Here is a 15,885-nt window from a genome sequence, read left to right as displayed (position 1 = left end):
CAAGCACCCCCCAGTCATCATCTCGCGACCCCAATTTTGGGAGTTACTGTTTTAGAAAACCATCAACTGGGGAAGTCCTGGGTAATTTGAACTATTAGTCTTTTTTTTTTTTACCCTATCCACTTGAAGTCTTCCTTTAATCAGCATCAAAAAGATTTTTCTTGTACTATTTAAGCTAATATATGTCAATACTCACTCCTCAGTCAACCCAGACAAAGTGCTGCAGGTCATGCAGAAACAGTCAATGTTTATGACGTCAAAACCCCAAGCACATTAACATATTGTATGAGCGCCCACGTTTAGTCTTTAATGCCAACACAGCACATTCATTTGGTTTGGTAAATGCACATCTCATTCAAAATGTACAATGGTTATTTTGCTAGCGGACATTGTTAGCGTAGAATTAACCGGTGCAAATGAATCCACTGAATTTTTCTTTTATTGTTTTGCATTAATCTTTCTATTTGCTACCGCTGTGAAATGGCAGTCCTACTATGATGATGTTAGATTGACAGCTTGGGAGAAATATGTTTAGCCACACCTCTCGAACTTTGCTGCAAGTGAAAGATGAGAAATGGAGTGCAAAAATAAATGATTTCGCATAACTTTTTTTTTTTTACCAATTCTCTTTTATTTTTTCAACAAGTAGCTCAAAAAGAATTCTCATCAAATATTTTGTCAGCATTTTTATTCGTTCTCTCTTTTATCGATGATTCAAAATATTATTTTATTTAAATTTCTTTCAAATAACATATCCAGAGCCTCAAAGTAGGCGATCGCCATTGTGCTAAACAGCATAATGACAAAATAATGCAATGTAATGCTAAATTCATGACGGAGTACAGAGATTGACGTCAGTGACAACAAAGCATTAACGGCTGGCCCAAATAATCCGCCCCGTGCCCACCAGAACAAAGCTCTGAGTGTCAGATGACTAATGCTTGCTTCCGGTGTTACTGCTTCAGTTTACCGTAGTAGCTGCTTTGACCACGTTGACCCTAGCGAGCTAATAAGATTAACTGTTATGTGATATTCTCAGGCGTTTAGATCTCCACAAGTCTGTTCTGCATCCTGTTTGGTTGTTGCATGTGCGCATGTTTGCTTAATGCCGGAAGTGTTTGACTTTTGCCTTTGTGTTTTGTGGAATTAAAAGGCAAATGAGGTTTAGTATACTGAGAAAAGTAATGTAGGGAGACTGTTTGCTTGAATTTTCTTTATTAATTACAAAGGAATAAATAAAAGTAAAAATAAATAAATAAAAGTAACAGTCTGAAGAAGAAATATGGATTTTTTTTTTTTTTTTACCTCAGAATATATATGGTTTATAAAGAAACTTTGTTAAAAAAAAAAATAATAATAATAAAAATGCATTTCTTTGTAAAGTGTTGTTTGAAAGGGCCATATAATTGTAAAATAAGTTTTCCTTGAACTTTTGGACTAAAGAAGCTCTATTCCAATTGAATGCAAACCTGCAGTAAGCTTACCAAAGCATTCTTTTTTTATTTGTCATGTCTAGAAGACACAGCAGGGAAAAACACCTATTTTAAAGGGTGAAAATTGGCACAAAAGGCCAAATTTTACCTTGATTTAGCATTACAGATTGACCTGATGGTTTAAGTATAGACATGACTGGGAAATAATTAATAGCAACTTTGTAAAAATGTGTTTCTTTCGTAAAGTGTTATTAAAAAGGGCCATATAATTGGAAAGCAAGTTTTCTTTGAACTTTTAGACTAAAGGAGCTTTATTCCAATTCAATGTATTTTTTAAAAAAAGCTTACCAAAGCATTCTCTTTTATTTGACATGCAAAAAGGAATTTGCTCATAAGTCTAAAAGGCACAGCAAGGAAAAAAACACCTATTTTAAGGTGAAAAATTGGCACAAAAAGCCAAATTATACCTTGATTTAGCATTACAGATTGACCTGATGGTGTAAATGTAGATATGACTCGCAAACTATGGTTTGAGAAAGATTTTGAAACAAACGAAATGCATTAGAATAAGCCTGAAATAGTGGAGAATCCATTAGCAACCCCTTCTTTTCAAACTAACTCTCTTTGGAGCAATTAGGCTTTATTTGAAATGATCCTTTCTTGTTGTCTTGCTCTTAGGTCACCCTTTTTTTTAATTACTAAATTGGACGTAGTGTACTGTATGTGTGGAAATGAGCGTTAATGGATGTTTCCCAGTACTGGGATGCAGCTGGAAGGACATCCACTGTGTAAAACATATGCTGGATAAGTTGGTGGCAACCCCAAGGAGCCAAAGGAAAATGAATGAATGAATGAATGAATAGAAACATGTAAAAATTAAAGCTTTAAATAGACATGTATGTGATGGAAAAATCATTGACAAACTTTACTTATTAAAACTGAACTAAAGAGAACCAACTGAACCAAATACACCAGTTAGTAATTAAAGGCATAGTAGCAACTATCCTCAAGTGGTTCTTAACCAATTTTTTTTTTTCTGTTCAATATTGAACATACAGTGGGCGAAATAGTTATAGACCATGACATATTTTTTTCCTGAGAATAATATTTCTAAAGGAGCTGTTGGTATGGAATTGAATCAGATTTTGGTAAAACTCAAACAATACAAACATTTAAAAAAAAACTCAGATTTTAAAAATCAATGTTTAATAATAATGGAATTACACGAGGAGAAAGTACTGAACTACTTAATAAACATATTTAATACTTTATATAAAAGGCCTTTTGGTGATAGCAGCTTAAAGAAGCTTGAACCACAGCTAATATTAATCTCACAATGACGAAGGGCAGAGGGTTGCTAAAAAATTACTGAGAGATTTCAGCTGCTGACTGGGCTTTCCCTGCCTTTCTACACCTCCCTTTCTTCATGTACTTTTCCCCTCCATCATTTCATTTTATTACGCACAACTTAATTTGTAAACCAATTAGATTTGTTTTCTTTGCATATATGGATTTTTGGTTAAGTCAACGCCACCTTTAGAAATATGTTTTCTGATAAAAATAGTGACATGTTCAATACTTATTTTCCCAGCTTTATTTTGATGTGTTGCAATGGACCATTGCTGTCTGTGTAGGATAAGAGAGCTCTCAGATTTCATCTAAAACATCTTAAAATGTTTTCCGAAGACGAATGAAGGTCTGAGGGGTTTAGAATGACATTAAAGTGAGTGATTAATAGGATAATTTTCATCTTTAGGTTCATATGTTTAAGTTTATATGCCTTTATAACCTGAAACCAGGATTTTTTCCCCCAAGAAAATACTCTTACTGTTTTTGAACATGTTTATGTTTGTAAAATTTACCATCAGTTTCTAAGTGAAAATGATTTGTCTTTACTCTGTGTTAAAGGTTTAATTTAGATTTCTGCTTCAGCTTGATCTCATTGGCTGCTGCTGGTGTGCTGCGTGTCTGTGTCTACGTGTATTGGCAGGGCCAGCGCTAAGCTGTAGTGATAGCATTGCTGAGAATATAATGAGGTCAGTGGGATTTGTGGGGTGAGTGACGCTCTTAATATAGCACATGCATACCTTTGCGCGTTTGTATGCACGTAAACATATGCTCCCGCCATCAAGCAGACACGCATATAACACACACACTCATTCATGTACATGTTATATAAATGCATCCAGCAATAAGATACTGTGAATTTGAGAGTGTGCTTAAAATGCAGAAGAATAATAAAAAATAGGCAAACTGGCTTAAATCCAATACAGCTTGCCTGGTATCTCCGGCAAGTCTCCAGCACACTTGGCATAATGCGGAAATCTCTGATTCTCTGCGTCTCTCCGGTTTTTCTGCTGAACCTAAATCTCGATCTCCGTTTTCTTCTGCTGACCTATGAGTCACTCAAACAACCTGAACTCGACCAGTGATTCCCGTCCCGGGGTGTGAATGTACTCAACGGGATGCTTGGAAAGGTTTTGATTTTGCTTTATGCTGTCGAAATAGGTTTTGTAATTAATAGTAGCTTTGATTCATGGGTAGTAATTGTTTATTTATGCATACTATTTACACTATAGGAATGTTGATTATCGAGCTGACAACTTTTGATGCTGAAAGCTTGACTTGTGACTTTTTTATTTATTTATTTATTTTTGGTTGAAGTACTATTTTGTCTTGTTGGTCAAGTTAATTGTGGTACAAATGTTCACATTACTTTTTCAGTTGTTTTACATATTTATTTTTGTAATTATTTTACAATATATTGTTTCAAACTACAATAAAATGTCAATAAAAGTAGCTTCTAATTTTAACATTCACCTTTATTATTATAAATAATTAGAAATCAGCTAGGCACAAGTAAATTTGACTAAAAATCTAAATATATTTAACTAAATATAAAAATCAACTAAGGAAAGCACATAGCAAAATTTCTATTGAATTAAAATGAAAAATGTAACTAAAATACTCTAAAAATATTCACATTTTTGGTTTGTTTCGGATTTAATATGTTAAAGTTTTGACATTTTGTTTTTAAGAACTCTATTTTAATGATCTAGGTGCAAATCCTAAAGCGCATGGCGCAAACCTATTAAGGGCATGTCTGAATCCACTTTTGCTATTTTATGGACAGAAAAAATATGATTTGCGGCACGGCGCATGGTCTAACCGGGTTGTGCTTATTCTTTTAATGAGTTATGGCTGTGTTTTGAGCATAACATGTATTAAATCAATCAGAGTCTCATCTTCCATTTCATTAAAGAGTCAGTTGTGTTGCGCCATGGTGCATTCGCTATTTACAAGGCAGACCTTGTATGTGGAAAAACTGAATGATTCGCTAGCGAGAACACAGTTAAAAAGACCAACTGCAGCACGAGGATAAAGAGCGAGCCTCCTCCATTCAGCCTCTTTACTTTCTCTTTACTTTACTTTTAGTTTTTACTCCTTTACTTTTGGTGAGGAAACGGTGTTGTGCACACTCCACTGAAGAAATCCATTAGCCTACATATTTAATTTTGTTTGTTAAGTGCAAAGATTTGTTTGAAAACTATTTCTAAATTCAGTTCTAATTTTCAGCAAACGAATAAATTAACAATTACACTGAAGTGTGGTCAAGAAGTTCAAACACACGTCCTATTCTTACGGGGCGTACTGTATATGAGGCATACGTCTCCAAAACCCAACAGTTGGACAAATCTAAAATTGTTTTTATTAAAACAAATATAAATATGCATATTATAAATACTACTGCTAATAACACCCCCACCCCCAGCGGTTTCAGTTCCTAAAAATAGCAACGCACCAACAATGTGCCTTAGCATACTTCCTTTCTAGACCAGGACACTCATGAGTTCACAAAGTGGCGCAAATGAATTTGCTATAAAAACAACATTTCGCAAAACATGAAAATTACAATTGCGCTGGTCTGAAAATAGCAACAAACTGCGACATACTTATTATTGCGTGTATGATAGGGACCTTAGAGTTTACAAATGTGGTCATAATGCACACAGTTAGAAGCTGAAAAAACTATTGGCCATAATGATTATCGTATATGTTTTACAAGACAATACTGAAAAATTCCTACATTTTGCTTCTGGCAAATTGGACTTTGAAATTTGCTACTTGCTGTTTCTATGTAATGGTAGTGAACACACGTTAACTTCATTATATTTTATTTACCAATTTAAATATCCATATTTTTGTTTTAGAAAACGATAACATAATGTTTTGGTCACACTTTATTTTGAGAATCTGTTTGTTATGTTATATGGTGACTAATTCTCATTAGATTATAAGTAGACTGTTAGGTTGGGGTTAGGGTTGGGGATAGGGTTAGTGTAAGTTGACATGTACTAGCAAAGTTTCTTATAGTCAGTTGAAAGTCTGTTTAGCAGCAGTATCAACAGATATTAAGCAGACCGTCTACTAATACTTAAATGGACCATCAAAATAATGTGTTAACAAAATTGTTTTTTAAAACAATCAGTATGATTTATTGCAATTAATGTTTTTTTTTTTGTGTGTGTTAATAATTTTCCCTTCCTCTTTAAAGAGAAATTCAGCATTGTGTCAGTTCACTGCAATACTGTTCCATCTCTGGGACTATAAAGAAGCATTGATGTGAGTGCTGTGCTAAGACAACAAAGACTGTGAAACTAAACAACTTCAACCAAACTAGACCAAAAGGTAAAAAAAATTGCTTGCATATTTAAATTAACAATCGCTGTTTAACCAAACTGTATTCTGTTCACACACACACACACAAACACGGACATGTACTAACAGCATCGGACAATTTATGACCATGGCATTCCACATGTCCATGTTATTGATTGTACCACTGTTGCTCTGCATCAATACAGACATCAGTCAGCTTGCTGATACACCCAGAATCTACATGACTCTCATTAAGTGAATCCGGACTTATGTATTCTCTCTTCACGCTGACATCGACACAAATCATTCACGTTTCCTTAGCAACCACACCACATATTGGCACCGGCGAGGCCTATTTAACAGGTCCCAAGCAGCCACTAGAATTATGGCCTTGTGTTTGGATGCTGTGCGAAGAAAGCGAGAGGTAACATGTTGTAGGACGATACACTATTGTCAATGGGCCGTGGCGTTGCTGAGTTTGCATACTAATGCTAAGGGGCGCACTTTGCTTTTGAAGATTCTCTTAATTCAAGAGGAGTTTTAATCCACGTCTGTCTGCTCTGAAGCCATGCTAAAGATCTTCTTGCTTTTAGCGCTCAGGTAAAGTCCGCAATTAACATTTTTAATTTTTTCTTGTCCAGAAAAACAGACTACACAGATTTAGTCCAATCAAATGCTTTCTAGGATAAGAATACGCCACCTATCAATGCCCATTATGCACAGTTCCTATGAGGTGCCTAAAAGGTTGTGTATGTGAAAGTTACTCTGTCAAATGATACAATTTTGACTCCTAAATTCTTGTGTTGAGGACAAGAAAAATGCTAGAATGCATGTTGCTTAATAGCCAACAATTGTTTGCCACTTTTAGTATTGTGTAATGTTATAGAAAATTCGTAACTCCTGAAACGAGTTTAAATCAGGGCTATTCAATTGGGGGCCCGCGGGCCCGAATCCAGCCCCCGAGGCAATTTGTTCTGGCCCTCTAAATAGTGTGATCAACACATCAAAAATAAATTTAGCTCAGTCGTAAAAACTGACGCTATTGTTATGAAGTGACGTGCGTCTGTTCAATATAGTATGAGCTGCAGTTGAAGGCTGCGCAGAGCGTGAGTCACCTGACATTAAGCGAGTGGCGCTGGCAGCCAAAACATTTGGATATGTTCGTAGAAAAGGCCTTTTGTACAATGCACTGATATCGTTAATAGGTATGCAATGATTAGCGGATTGCACTATTAACCACGATTTAATTCATTACGGTTAATTAATCATACAGAAAATGAATCAGCACTGCATCTCTGTTGCATGGAACAAAACTGCTGCAACTAAACAAAGTCATGCTAATACGCACGCACATTAGATTAATTATAGCAGCAAGCCATTCACATGATGCGTCTTTTCCGCACGCAAGTTCGTTATTTCCTACGGAGACGTGCGCATATTGGGAGCGGTGCGTGCACGACTCGCAAGTAAACCTCCAGGCGCAGAGAGTTGAAATTATCTCACACTGTAGCGGTTAGAGTTGTGCGTGGCTTTCAGTGCAATGTAAACAAAAGATACATTAGACGATATTATTAAAATTATTATGCATGTATGAATGCAGATAATAACAACAGTTCCTTTAAATTCTTAGCTAATATTTAGCTTTAATTTACATTAGATTAAAACCATTTTGATTTATTCTTTTATTTATGTATTTATTTATTGTTCTGTCATTTATTTTCATTGTAAAATTATCACTCATGTTTAAATCAAAAAACGTTTTTATTTATTTTTAACTCCAAAGAGTGAAATGGACTATTGTTTGTATTTAATAATATTTTGTGCTGTATTTGGTTACAGAGCAGCAATAAACTACACTTTAAAATATGCATAGTAATGGTGATAACCGTCGAACGATGATTATTCTTCAAACAACAATCGAACAACCAAAATCGGTAATTAATGCATCCCTAATTGTTATGCAGTTTAAAACATAACATAAGAATGTTTGAATGTAGAAAAAGTCTACTCGAGCGTTGCACTGCTTTTGTTGTTCTACAAAATACAACATTTGAATATGTTTGTAAAAATGCCACATTGTACAATGTACTGATATTATGTTTCAAAATACAACATATTAACGCTTTAACGCAGAAAAGGCCAACGTGGGTGTCTTAAGGAGCAAAAACACAGCATATGGGCTCTTATATTGCTGTTGTGTCATCACTTATACTGCCCCTCATTTGGGATGGTTTTTATGAACTGGCCCCCATGACAAACTAATTGAATAGCCCTGGTGTAAATAAACAATGCCTACGAAGCAGCTATTGTTTTGTACTGGCTGTCTTGTCACCAGTAAAATATTTAATACAATAATAATGTATAAAGGTTGGTTTATACTTCTGCGTCAAGCGATCTCCATTACCCACGACTCGTGCTGTCTGTGTTGCGCTGCAATACACTTCTGAAACTCTAGCTGGCAGCATATTTTTATGTTACTCTTTTTCAAGATTCTTTGCGAGTGTTTTGTGTTTTCCGAACGCTACCTTTATGTAGAAGTAGCTCAAACTTGCACATTCAGAGGTGGGAACCGGCGGACGTGCATCAACTTTAATCATAAGGTAAATACAAAACATCTGGAGCTCCTTCATGGGACTTGACACTTGTAAACAGCACCGCCCACACTCGGCACAGCTACCAAGCTGACCAATCAAAGAGCCTGTGCTATGCGTCATTGCGATGTGTAGTTAAATTTTTTGAGAGGTAGGCGTCAGGGTCTGCATTAGCCACAGTAAGGCTATGCGACCACATGTAGGCTGCACCGGACCATACGTGTTCACTTGAGGCAGAAGTATAAATCAGCCTTAATATATGCTATACCATTCATCTATTTTTATATGCATTTTAAAATATCCCATGAGAAATTTCTAAATGGAAATGCCAAGATGTATATAGATTTTGAAAACGCTCATAAAATAGTATGCTCAAATCTGAGTGTGATAAAAATTTATCCAAAACGAAAGAATGTGCATAAACTATGATGGAAACGCGTTTACCGATTTAATTCTAGTATGTGCTTTAAAAAGATAATCTGATTTGTTTAACAGATCATGTGATAAATGTGTGATGGGATAGCATTGATGGACAAACCAGCAGACATTTGGCACCAATTTATAAGGAAGATACGATTTAGTTCTCTTGACTCGTTGGATGGAAATGGTGCTTTACTTGCAAATGTTTTACCGGATATTCCAGTTTGGGACATTAGTCTAACTCACATCTTTGGATGGAAACATAGCTAATGTGTAATAATGACATACAACTTAAAAATCATTAAGTAATAATGTAGTAATATCTTCATAAATGAGTGGCAGATGACCGTAAGCAGGATGTGGAAAAGAAAATAGTAGTGCCATGTAATGTAAAAGCACCACAAGACTTCAAGGTCTTCCTCTAGGAGATATCCGAGATGTTCTTGTGGACAGCTGCTAGACAGTCCACAAGATCACTAGTTCACACAAAAAATATTCATGTAAATGATTTGCTAACGTTATTACCATGAACCCAAATACTTGCTACTTGGTTGTGAGTGGTATTCAGGAGAAGTCCCAACCTATTCTAGATCACGGGTGTCCATCCTGCTCGAGGGCTTAAACTTTGCAAGTCTGTGGCTTTCCAGGACCAAACGGCCCACCACTGTACTAGGCTTAGTAGACATTTCAGGACAAGTGTGTTAAGGTAAGTTGGAACTAAACTCTACAACACAGTAGTTCTCCAGTGCCGAAATTAGACAACATTGCTCTAGAGCTTTTGACTGGACATAATTTGTATAGTGCATAATGAGGGTACATTTAAAGCATGCATATTTCAGTTTAGTTTTTTCATGTTTGATTGCACAACCCTGCTGGTCAAGTAGGTCTTTGCTCCATTTAGGAGCCAGTCTCTTATGACAGAAGTAGTACTTTGGCCCTAACTTGTTAGGATCGAAGTAAAGAGCCATGTGAGGTCAACAGGCAGCAAAGTTTTCAAAGTAAGACCCTGTTTCTTACCTTGAGAGTGCAATCTCTGCCTTCTGCTTTGCGATGTCGGCAGCTTTGTCTGCCGATTCGACCGCCCTGTCCACTTTCTCGCGGATCTTGCTTGCACGTAGCGGGATAAGGTTCTTCCGTTTTCCGCTGACAAGTATGTTCTGTTTGTATTTGCCCTCCTCTTTGGTACCATCAGGAAAGGTTGTGCATCCATAGCCATGCCTCTTGTTGCCCAACCACTCGCCCTGGTACTGCAGTCCGTCAGAACGCCGGCTCACCCCGCAGCCTGTCCTCTTGTCGTTCTTCCATTCGCCAGCATAACTTTCAGTGGTAGTGGCATCTACGTCATCGTCGCCCACCGGCAGCTCACCTTCTCCTTCACCTAGGCTGATGGTTGAGTTGATATCGGATGCTGCAGAGCTCACCGTACTCATTCCGGCCTCGCTGCGGAAGGAACTCTGCTTGCTCCTCTGGCTGGCTAACGAGCTCTTGGACTCTGATTTTCGCAGCTTGAGACCACTTAGGAGTGAGCGACGGAACAGGCCCTTCTTTTTGTTCTTCAACAGCTCTGCCTCGCTGTGGGCTGTCAAAACGAAGCCTCCGCGGGACACTGCTGGACTGCCCACTACTAGGACACCGCTGCCTCCTACACCAGCCACAGGCGCCCGATCGCCGCTCAGCAGAGCTGTGCCATTGCTGTGCTCGGAGCGTAGAGAGTTTATGGAGGTACGCAAAGGTGAACGGATGACGGCCGCCATGCCGTACGGAACGCTTTGCCGCACACCGTATCCATGCCGCATGCCGCCCACCCATTGGCCCTGGTATGTACCTGCACAAAAGACAGGACATTAGAGACAACTTTGGATGTGTACACTACAAATCAACAATTCAGCTGTCTGTTGCTGGATTTTGAGAGCTGCAGCAGATGTGAAGCCCTGTCTTCCCCTGCTGAGTCTGCTGCCCTTAGGTTTCAGCAGTTTGGAGAGTTGCCTCATGTTTTCAGCTTCACAATTTTCACCGTGACTGTGATAGGAAAAGCAATGTTTAAAGAAAACAATCTGAAAAGGCTGTCTTTTAGTAGCAAGGTATGAATTTTGTCTCCTAAAGAACCACTGTTGCCACTGTAGTGTCACATTTTCATCAAACTCTATTTAACCTTTTCAAATTAAGCTGAAAATATTTGCTAAACCTCTCAATGACCTTTAATGAAACCAGTTTTTGCAAATGCCAAACTGGTGCTTTGACTTTAAGCCATGTGAGTGATGAGCCAAAGGACCTTGAAGACAACAATTTAGCAATGCTGAGAATTTCGAAATCTTATTTGCAACTTTACCTGGCTTTAAAACAACAAACATAACCATCGGGGAGATCGTACTGCAATTCACATCTCTATAATATGTTTGTGTCTTTTTAGTAACTGGGTACAGTTGGGAGGGGTTTGTACCATGTGTTACTCCAGGCACAAACAGCAATAATCCTAGTGAGCTCAGTCAAGTGCTTTTCTCATTGCTGTTGTACCATGCAATGAGGGCAAGTAACAGCTTAATAAAAAAGGGAATGAAATGTAGTCGGGTATTGTGTAAAAAATAATGTGTAACAGATGCCTCATACTTCAATACACAGCCTACTTTTTTTAAACATGAGACTCCTGGAACTATATATCATCTAATGAGGCTTTCTGTAACATAAACAGACGTTTTTTTTTGTTGTCGTCTCATTTCATGTGGACCAGAAATGCCTATCAAAACATGAACTATCAAAATATGTACAAGATGATCATCATTATCACATGTAGCAGCATCAGCACAACCATTATGGCAACAGTGGAAAAGTGTTTTTGGCAGCCACGATCTCCAGACCTAGCTCCCTTACTCTGCTTATTGTGATGGAGCCCCGGGGGATTAAGTGTTCATCTCATCGATCTTAATGTCCATGAGGTATCACAATGTCCGTCAATTTAGCCGCCAGCTGCGTTATTTATTGTTGAGTGTGCCAACTAAATAATGGAATGTTGCATTCTGTAAAATTTCCTTTATGATGTTGGCAGCCTGATCTTTCTGTCTGGAGTCTTGACGGATCACCATCTTGAAACTTTCATTAAGTGACATGAGTAACCAAGAACGCTAACATTCTCACAGGTGGTGTGAACAGCACTGATGGGTCTTAATCGGAAAATATTGTCACAGGATGTTAAAAACTACGAGTTTTGTCCCTACAGTTGTTATTTTATTACTAGAGATAGTGCTACTGTAAATCAAAACTAATGGCATATATCAGTATCTGCTATGAAATGGCCTCAACCTAAATCATATTGGCCAATTGGATTAAGTGATGATTGATGAGAAAACAACAGGTCAGCTTGAACATTTTGTCCAGATTTCGGTTCATTTATAAGTCTTTGGTTTACTTAAAAAAACTGCATAAAATTTTGTATAGAAGAGGATTGAAACCCACCTTTTCGAAGGTCTTGTTCCACTTAAAAATGGCTATAGCTTCAACAAATGTATTCAGAGTAGTCAGAAAGCTGTTGTTTAAAATTACTAGCATGTAGGAAGTACGCTTTACATATACAGTACCTGACACAAGTCTTGTCGCCTGTAAAATTTCAAGAACAACAAATAATAATTTGACTTCTAGATGATCATTTGGAATCAGAAGTGGCTCATATGAAAGACAAAGGACTTTAGAATAGACTTATTTTACCTAAATAAAGTATAATCATGCCTTGTTTATTTATTAATTCCATACATCTCTGCAATGACTCAAATAACTTACTGATAAAGTCATCTAGAATGGCAAAGAAAGCGTTCTTGCAGGACTCCCAGAGTTTATCAAGATTCTATGGATTCATCTTCAATGCCTCCTTCATCTTACTCCAGACATGCGTATTAATGTTCATGTCTGGTGACTGGTGACAATAGGTCTTTTGCAGTATTTGTGATGATCAGGATGCAGTTCAACAGGTGATTTTTGGGAAAATCTACCATCTGCCACTTGTCCAAATGATCAACTAGATGACAAGTTATTATTTGTTGTTACACCCGGCATCAACAACAAGACTTGTCAGGTAGAGTAACTTTGTCAAGTGCTCCGCATATAGGGCTAAATACCTCAAGTTATATTCTGGAAAATATGGTAAGATACTGCTTAAGAATGAATTCAGAGGAGCTCTGCTGTTCACGTCACAAAAGTAACAAAGTGTCTCTCTCCATGGTGCTGAAATCAGGAACAGCACTCTTTCAAACAAAAATGAAACTTCTGTGAAGATCATTCTCATTCATTTTCTTGGCAAATGCATTGAAAAGAATGAGAACTAGAAGTGTCAAGCTCCAAAATTTAGAATACATCTCCAAATGTCTGTACAATGGCAGTTTGTATTTTACAGAATAAGCTACTGTTTTCCTCTAAAGACTAATACACTTTCCTAATAAAACTAATAAAACTTTCCCTTTAATACTATGTGCTCACCTAGCATGGGTCTTTTATACCGGAAGGTATATATATTCACGATCCACCTGATCTGTCCTGTACTTTTCACGCTCTGTGAGATCACCTCTGATGTAACCACTATCCCTACATGCTGATGATTCATCCTGGCCAACATTCTAGAACATGCTGGCACTATTACTGTGGCAGCCACACACACACAGAGCACACTGTGCTACTTCCGTTATCTCACCATCTCTCCCACCTCTTATTCGTTCTCACCCTCTCTTCTTCTCCCCCATTCTCTTTGTCTTTAAATTATCAGATTTCTCATCCTGTTAGTTACATGCATACACATTCAGCCATATGTACGCCCCCATTCCCTCTGCCTGTATTGATCTCTGTGGGTTGGCATGTCAGTGAGGGCTGCTGGATGGCTCGATGGGGCTGGAGCTTGGGATTTTCCCAGCCCCCCACTTCAATATACATACTTTCCTGGCTCACAAACAGCCCATGCAACAGAGCTTCCTCTCTACCACTGTCTGTCTTTTTTAGAACTACACGTTTATCCATCTGTCTGTCTACTTGACTATTTATGTGTCTCACTATCTATCTATCCATCTGTCTGTCTATCTATCTATCTATCTATCTATCTATCTATCTATCTATCTATCTATCTATCTATCTATCTATCTATCTATCTGTCTGTCTGTCTGCCTGTCTGTCTGTCTATCTATCTGTCTGTCGTATCATCTATCTGTTTATCTATCTATCTGTCTGTCTGTCTCTCTCTCTCTCTCTCTCTCTATCTATCTATCTATCTATCTATATGTTTGTCTATCTATCTATCTATCTATCTATCTATCTATCTATCTATCTATCTATCTATCTATCTATCTATCTATCTATCTATCTATCTATCTATCTATCTGGTTTATCTATCTATCTGTCTGTCTATCTGTCTCTCTATCTATCTATCTATCTATCTATCTATCTATCTATCTATCTATCTATCTATCTATCTATCTATCTATCTATCTATATGTCTGTCTGTCTGTCTGTCTTTCTGTCTGTCTGTCTGCCTGCCTATCTGTCTGTCTGTCTGTCTGTCTGTCTGTCTATCTATCTATCTATCTATCTATCTATCTATCTGTCTGTCGTATCATCTATCTAGATGTCTGTCTGTATCTATCTGGTTTATCTATCTATCTATCTATCTATCTATCTATCTATCTATCTATCTATCTATCTATCTATCTATCTATCTATCTATCTATCTGTCGTATCATCTATCTAGATGTCTGTCTGTCTGTATATCTATCTGTCTATCTATCTATCTATCTATCTATCTATCTATCTATCTATCTATCTATCTATCTGTCTGTCTGTCTGTCTGTCTGTCTGTCTGTCTGTCTGTCTGTCTGTCTGTCTGTCTGTCTGTCTGTCTGCCTGTTGTATCATCTATCTAGATGTATGTCTGTCTATCTATCTGGTTTATCTATCTATCTATCTATCTATCTATCTATCTATCTATCTATCTATCTATCTATCTATCTATCTATCTATCTATCTATCTATCTATCTATCAATCTATCTATCTGTCTGTCCGTCTGTCCGTATATCTGTCTGTCTGTCTATCTTTCCGTCTGTATGTCTATCTATCTATCTATCTATCTATCTATCTATCTATCTATCTATCTATCTATCTATCTATCTATCTATCTATCTATCTATCTATCTATCTATCTATCTATCTATCTGTCTGCCTATCTATCTATCCGTGTGTCCATCTGTCTTTCTATCTATCTCTCTGTGTAGTTCATCTATCTATCGATCCATCGAACCATCCATCCATCCATTCGTTTAAAAAAAAATATCTGTCTGTGCCTTTATCTACTTAAGTCAATCTTTCTCTCCCTCCGTCTTTTTGTAATTGAACTATAACTGCATATCTGTTCGCTTCTGTCATCTCTCTCACAATTCATCAGATAACCCACTATTTAACATCTATTAACTTTTTATATTGATCGCTTTTATCAGAAGAAAGTTACTTGCAGACAGAGAGTTTGTATGAAAGTGAGAAACCAAATATTGCAGTTGAAGTGAGAACAGGAAACTGACACACTGTCACAGGCCCATGCTGTAACTGTACATTCAGTGTTCCACCATGTGGCGGGACAGTTGGCCAACATCTGGTTGACGCTTTCTTCATATTGTCGGGCGGCAGCTGCGTAATGTGTGATATGTAGATCAAACATAGTCCTAAACTGATGGGATTAACGAAGAAAATTCCCACACAATGACACATAGAAAAAGTGGAGGCATCAGTTCGCACCTCCCAAACTTTTGCAGTCTAGTTC

The 15,885-nt window shown here is 37.3% G+C and overlaps 1 protein-coding gene across 1 annotated transcript in view; it reads right to left on the bottom strand.

The window, feature by feature from the left end:
• jph3b (junctophilin 3b) overlaps positions 1 to 15,885 on the bottom strand; it is a 52,670-nt gene that overhangs the window by 25,469 nt on the left and 11,316 nt on the right. Inside the window, exon 2 of the mRNA NM_001122702.2 lies at positions 10,121 to 10,928. Coding sequence (NP_001116174.2) covers positions 10,121 to 10,928 — 808 coding nt within the window. The remainder of the gene's footprint in view (positions 1 to 10,120; positions 10,929 to 15,885) is intronic.

Source organism: Danio rerio, chromosome 25 (assembly GCF_052040795.2).
Source record: "Danio rerio strain M-AB ecotype USA chromosome 25, GRCz13ab, whole genome shotgun sequence".
NCBI lineage: Eukaryota > Metazoa > Chordata > Actinopteri > Cypriniformes > Danionidae > Danio > Danio rerio.
Note: the sequence above shows the minus strand (reverse complement) of the source record. Positions and strands in the feature narration are given on the sequence as shown.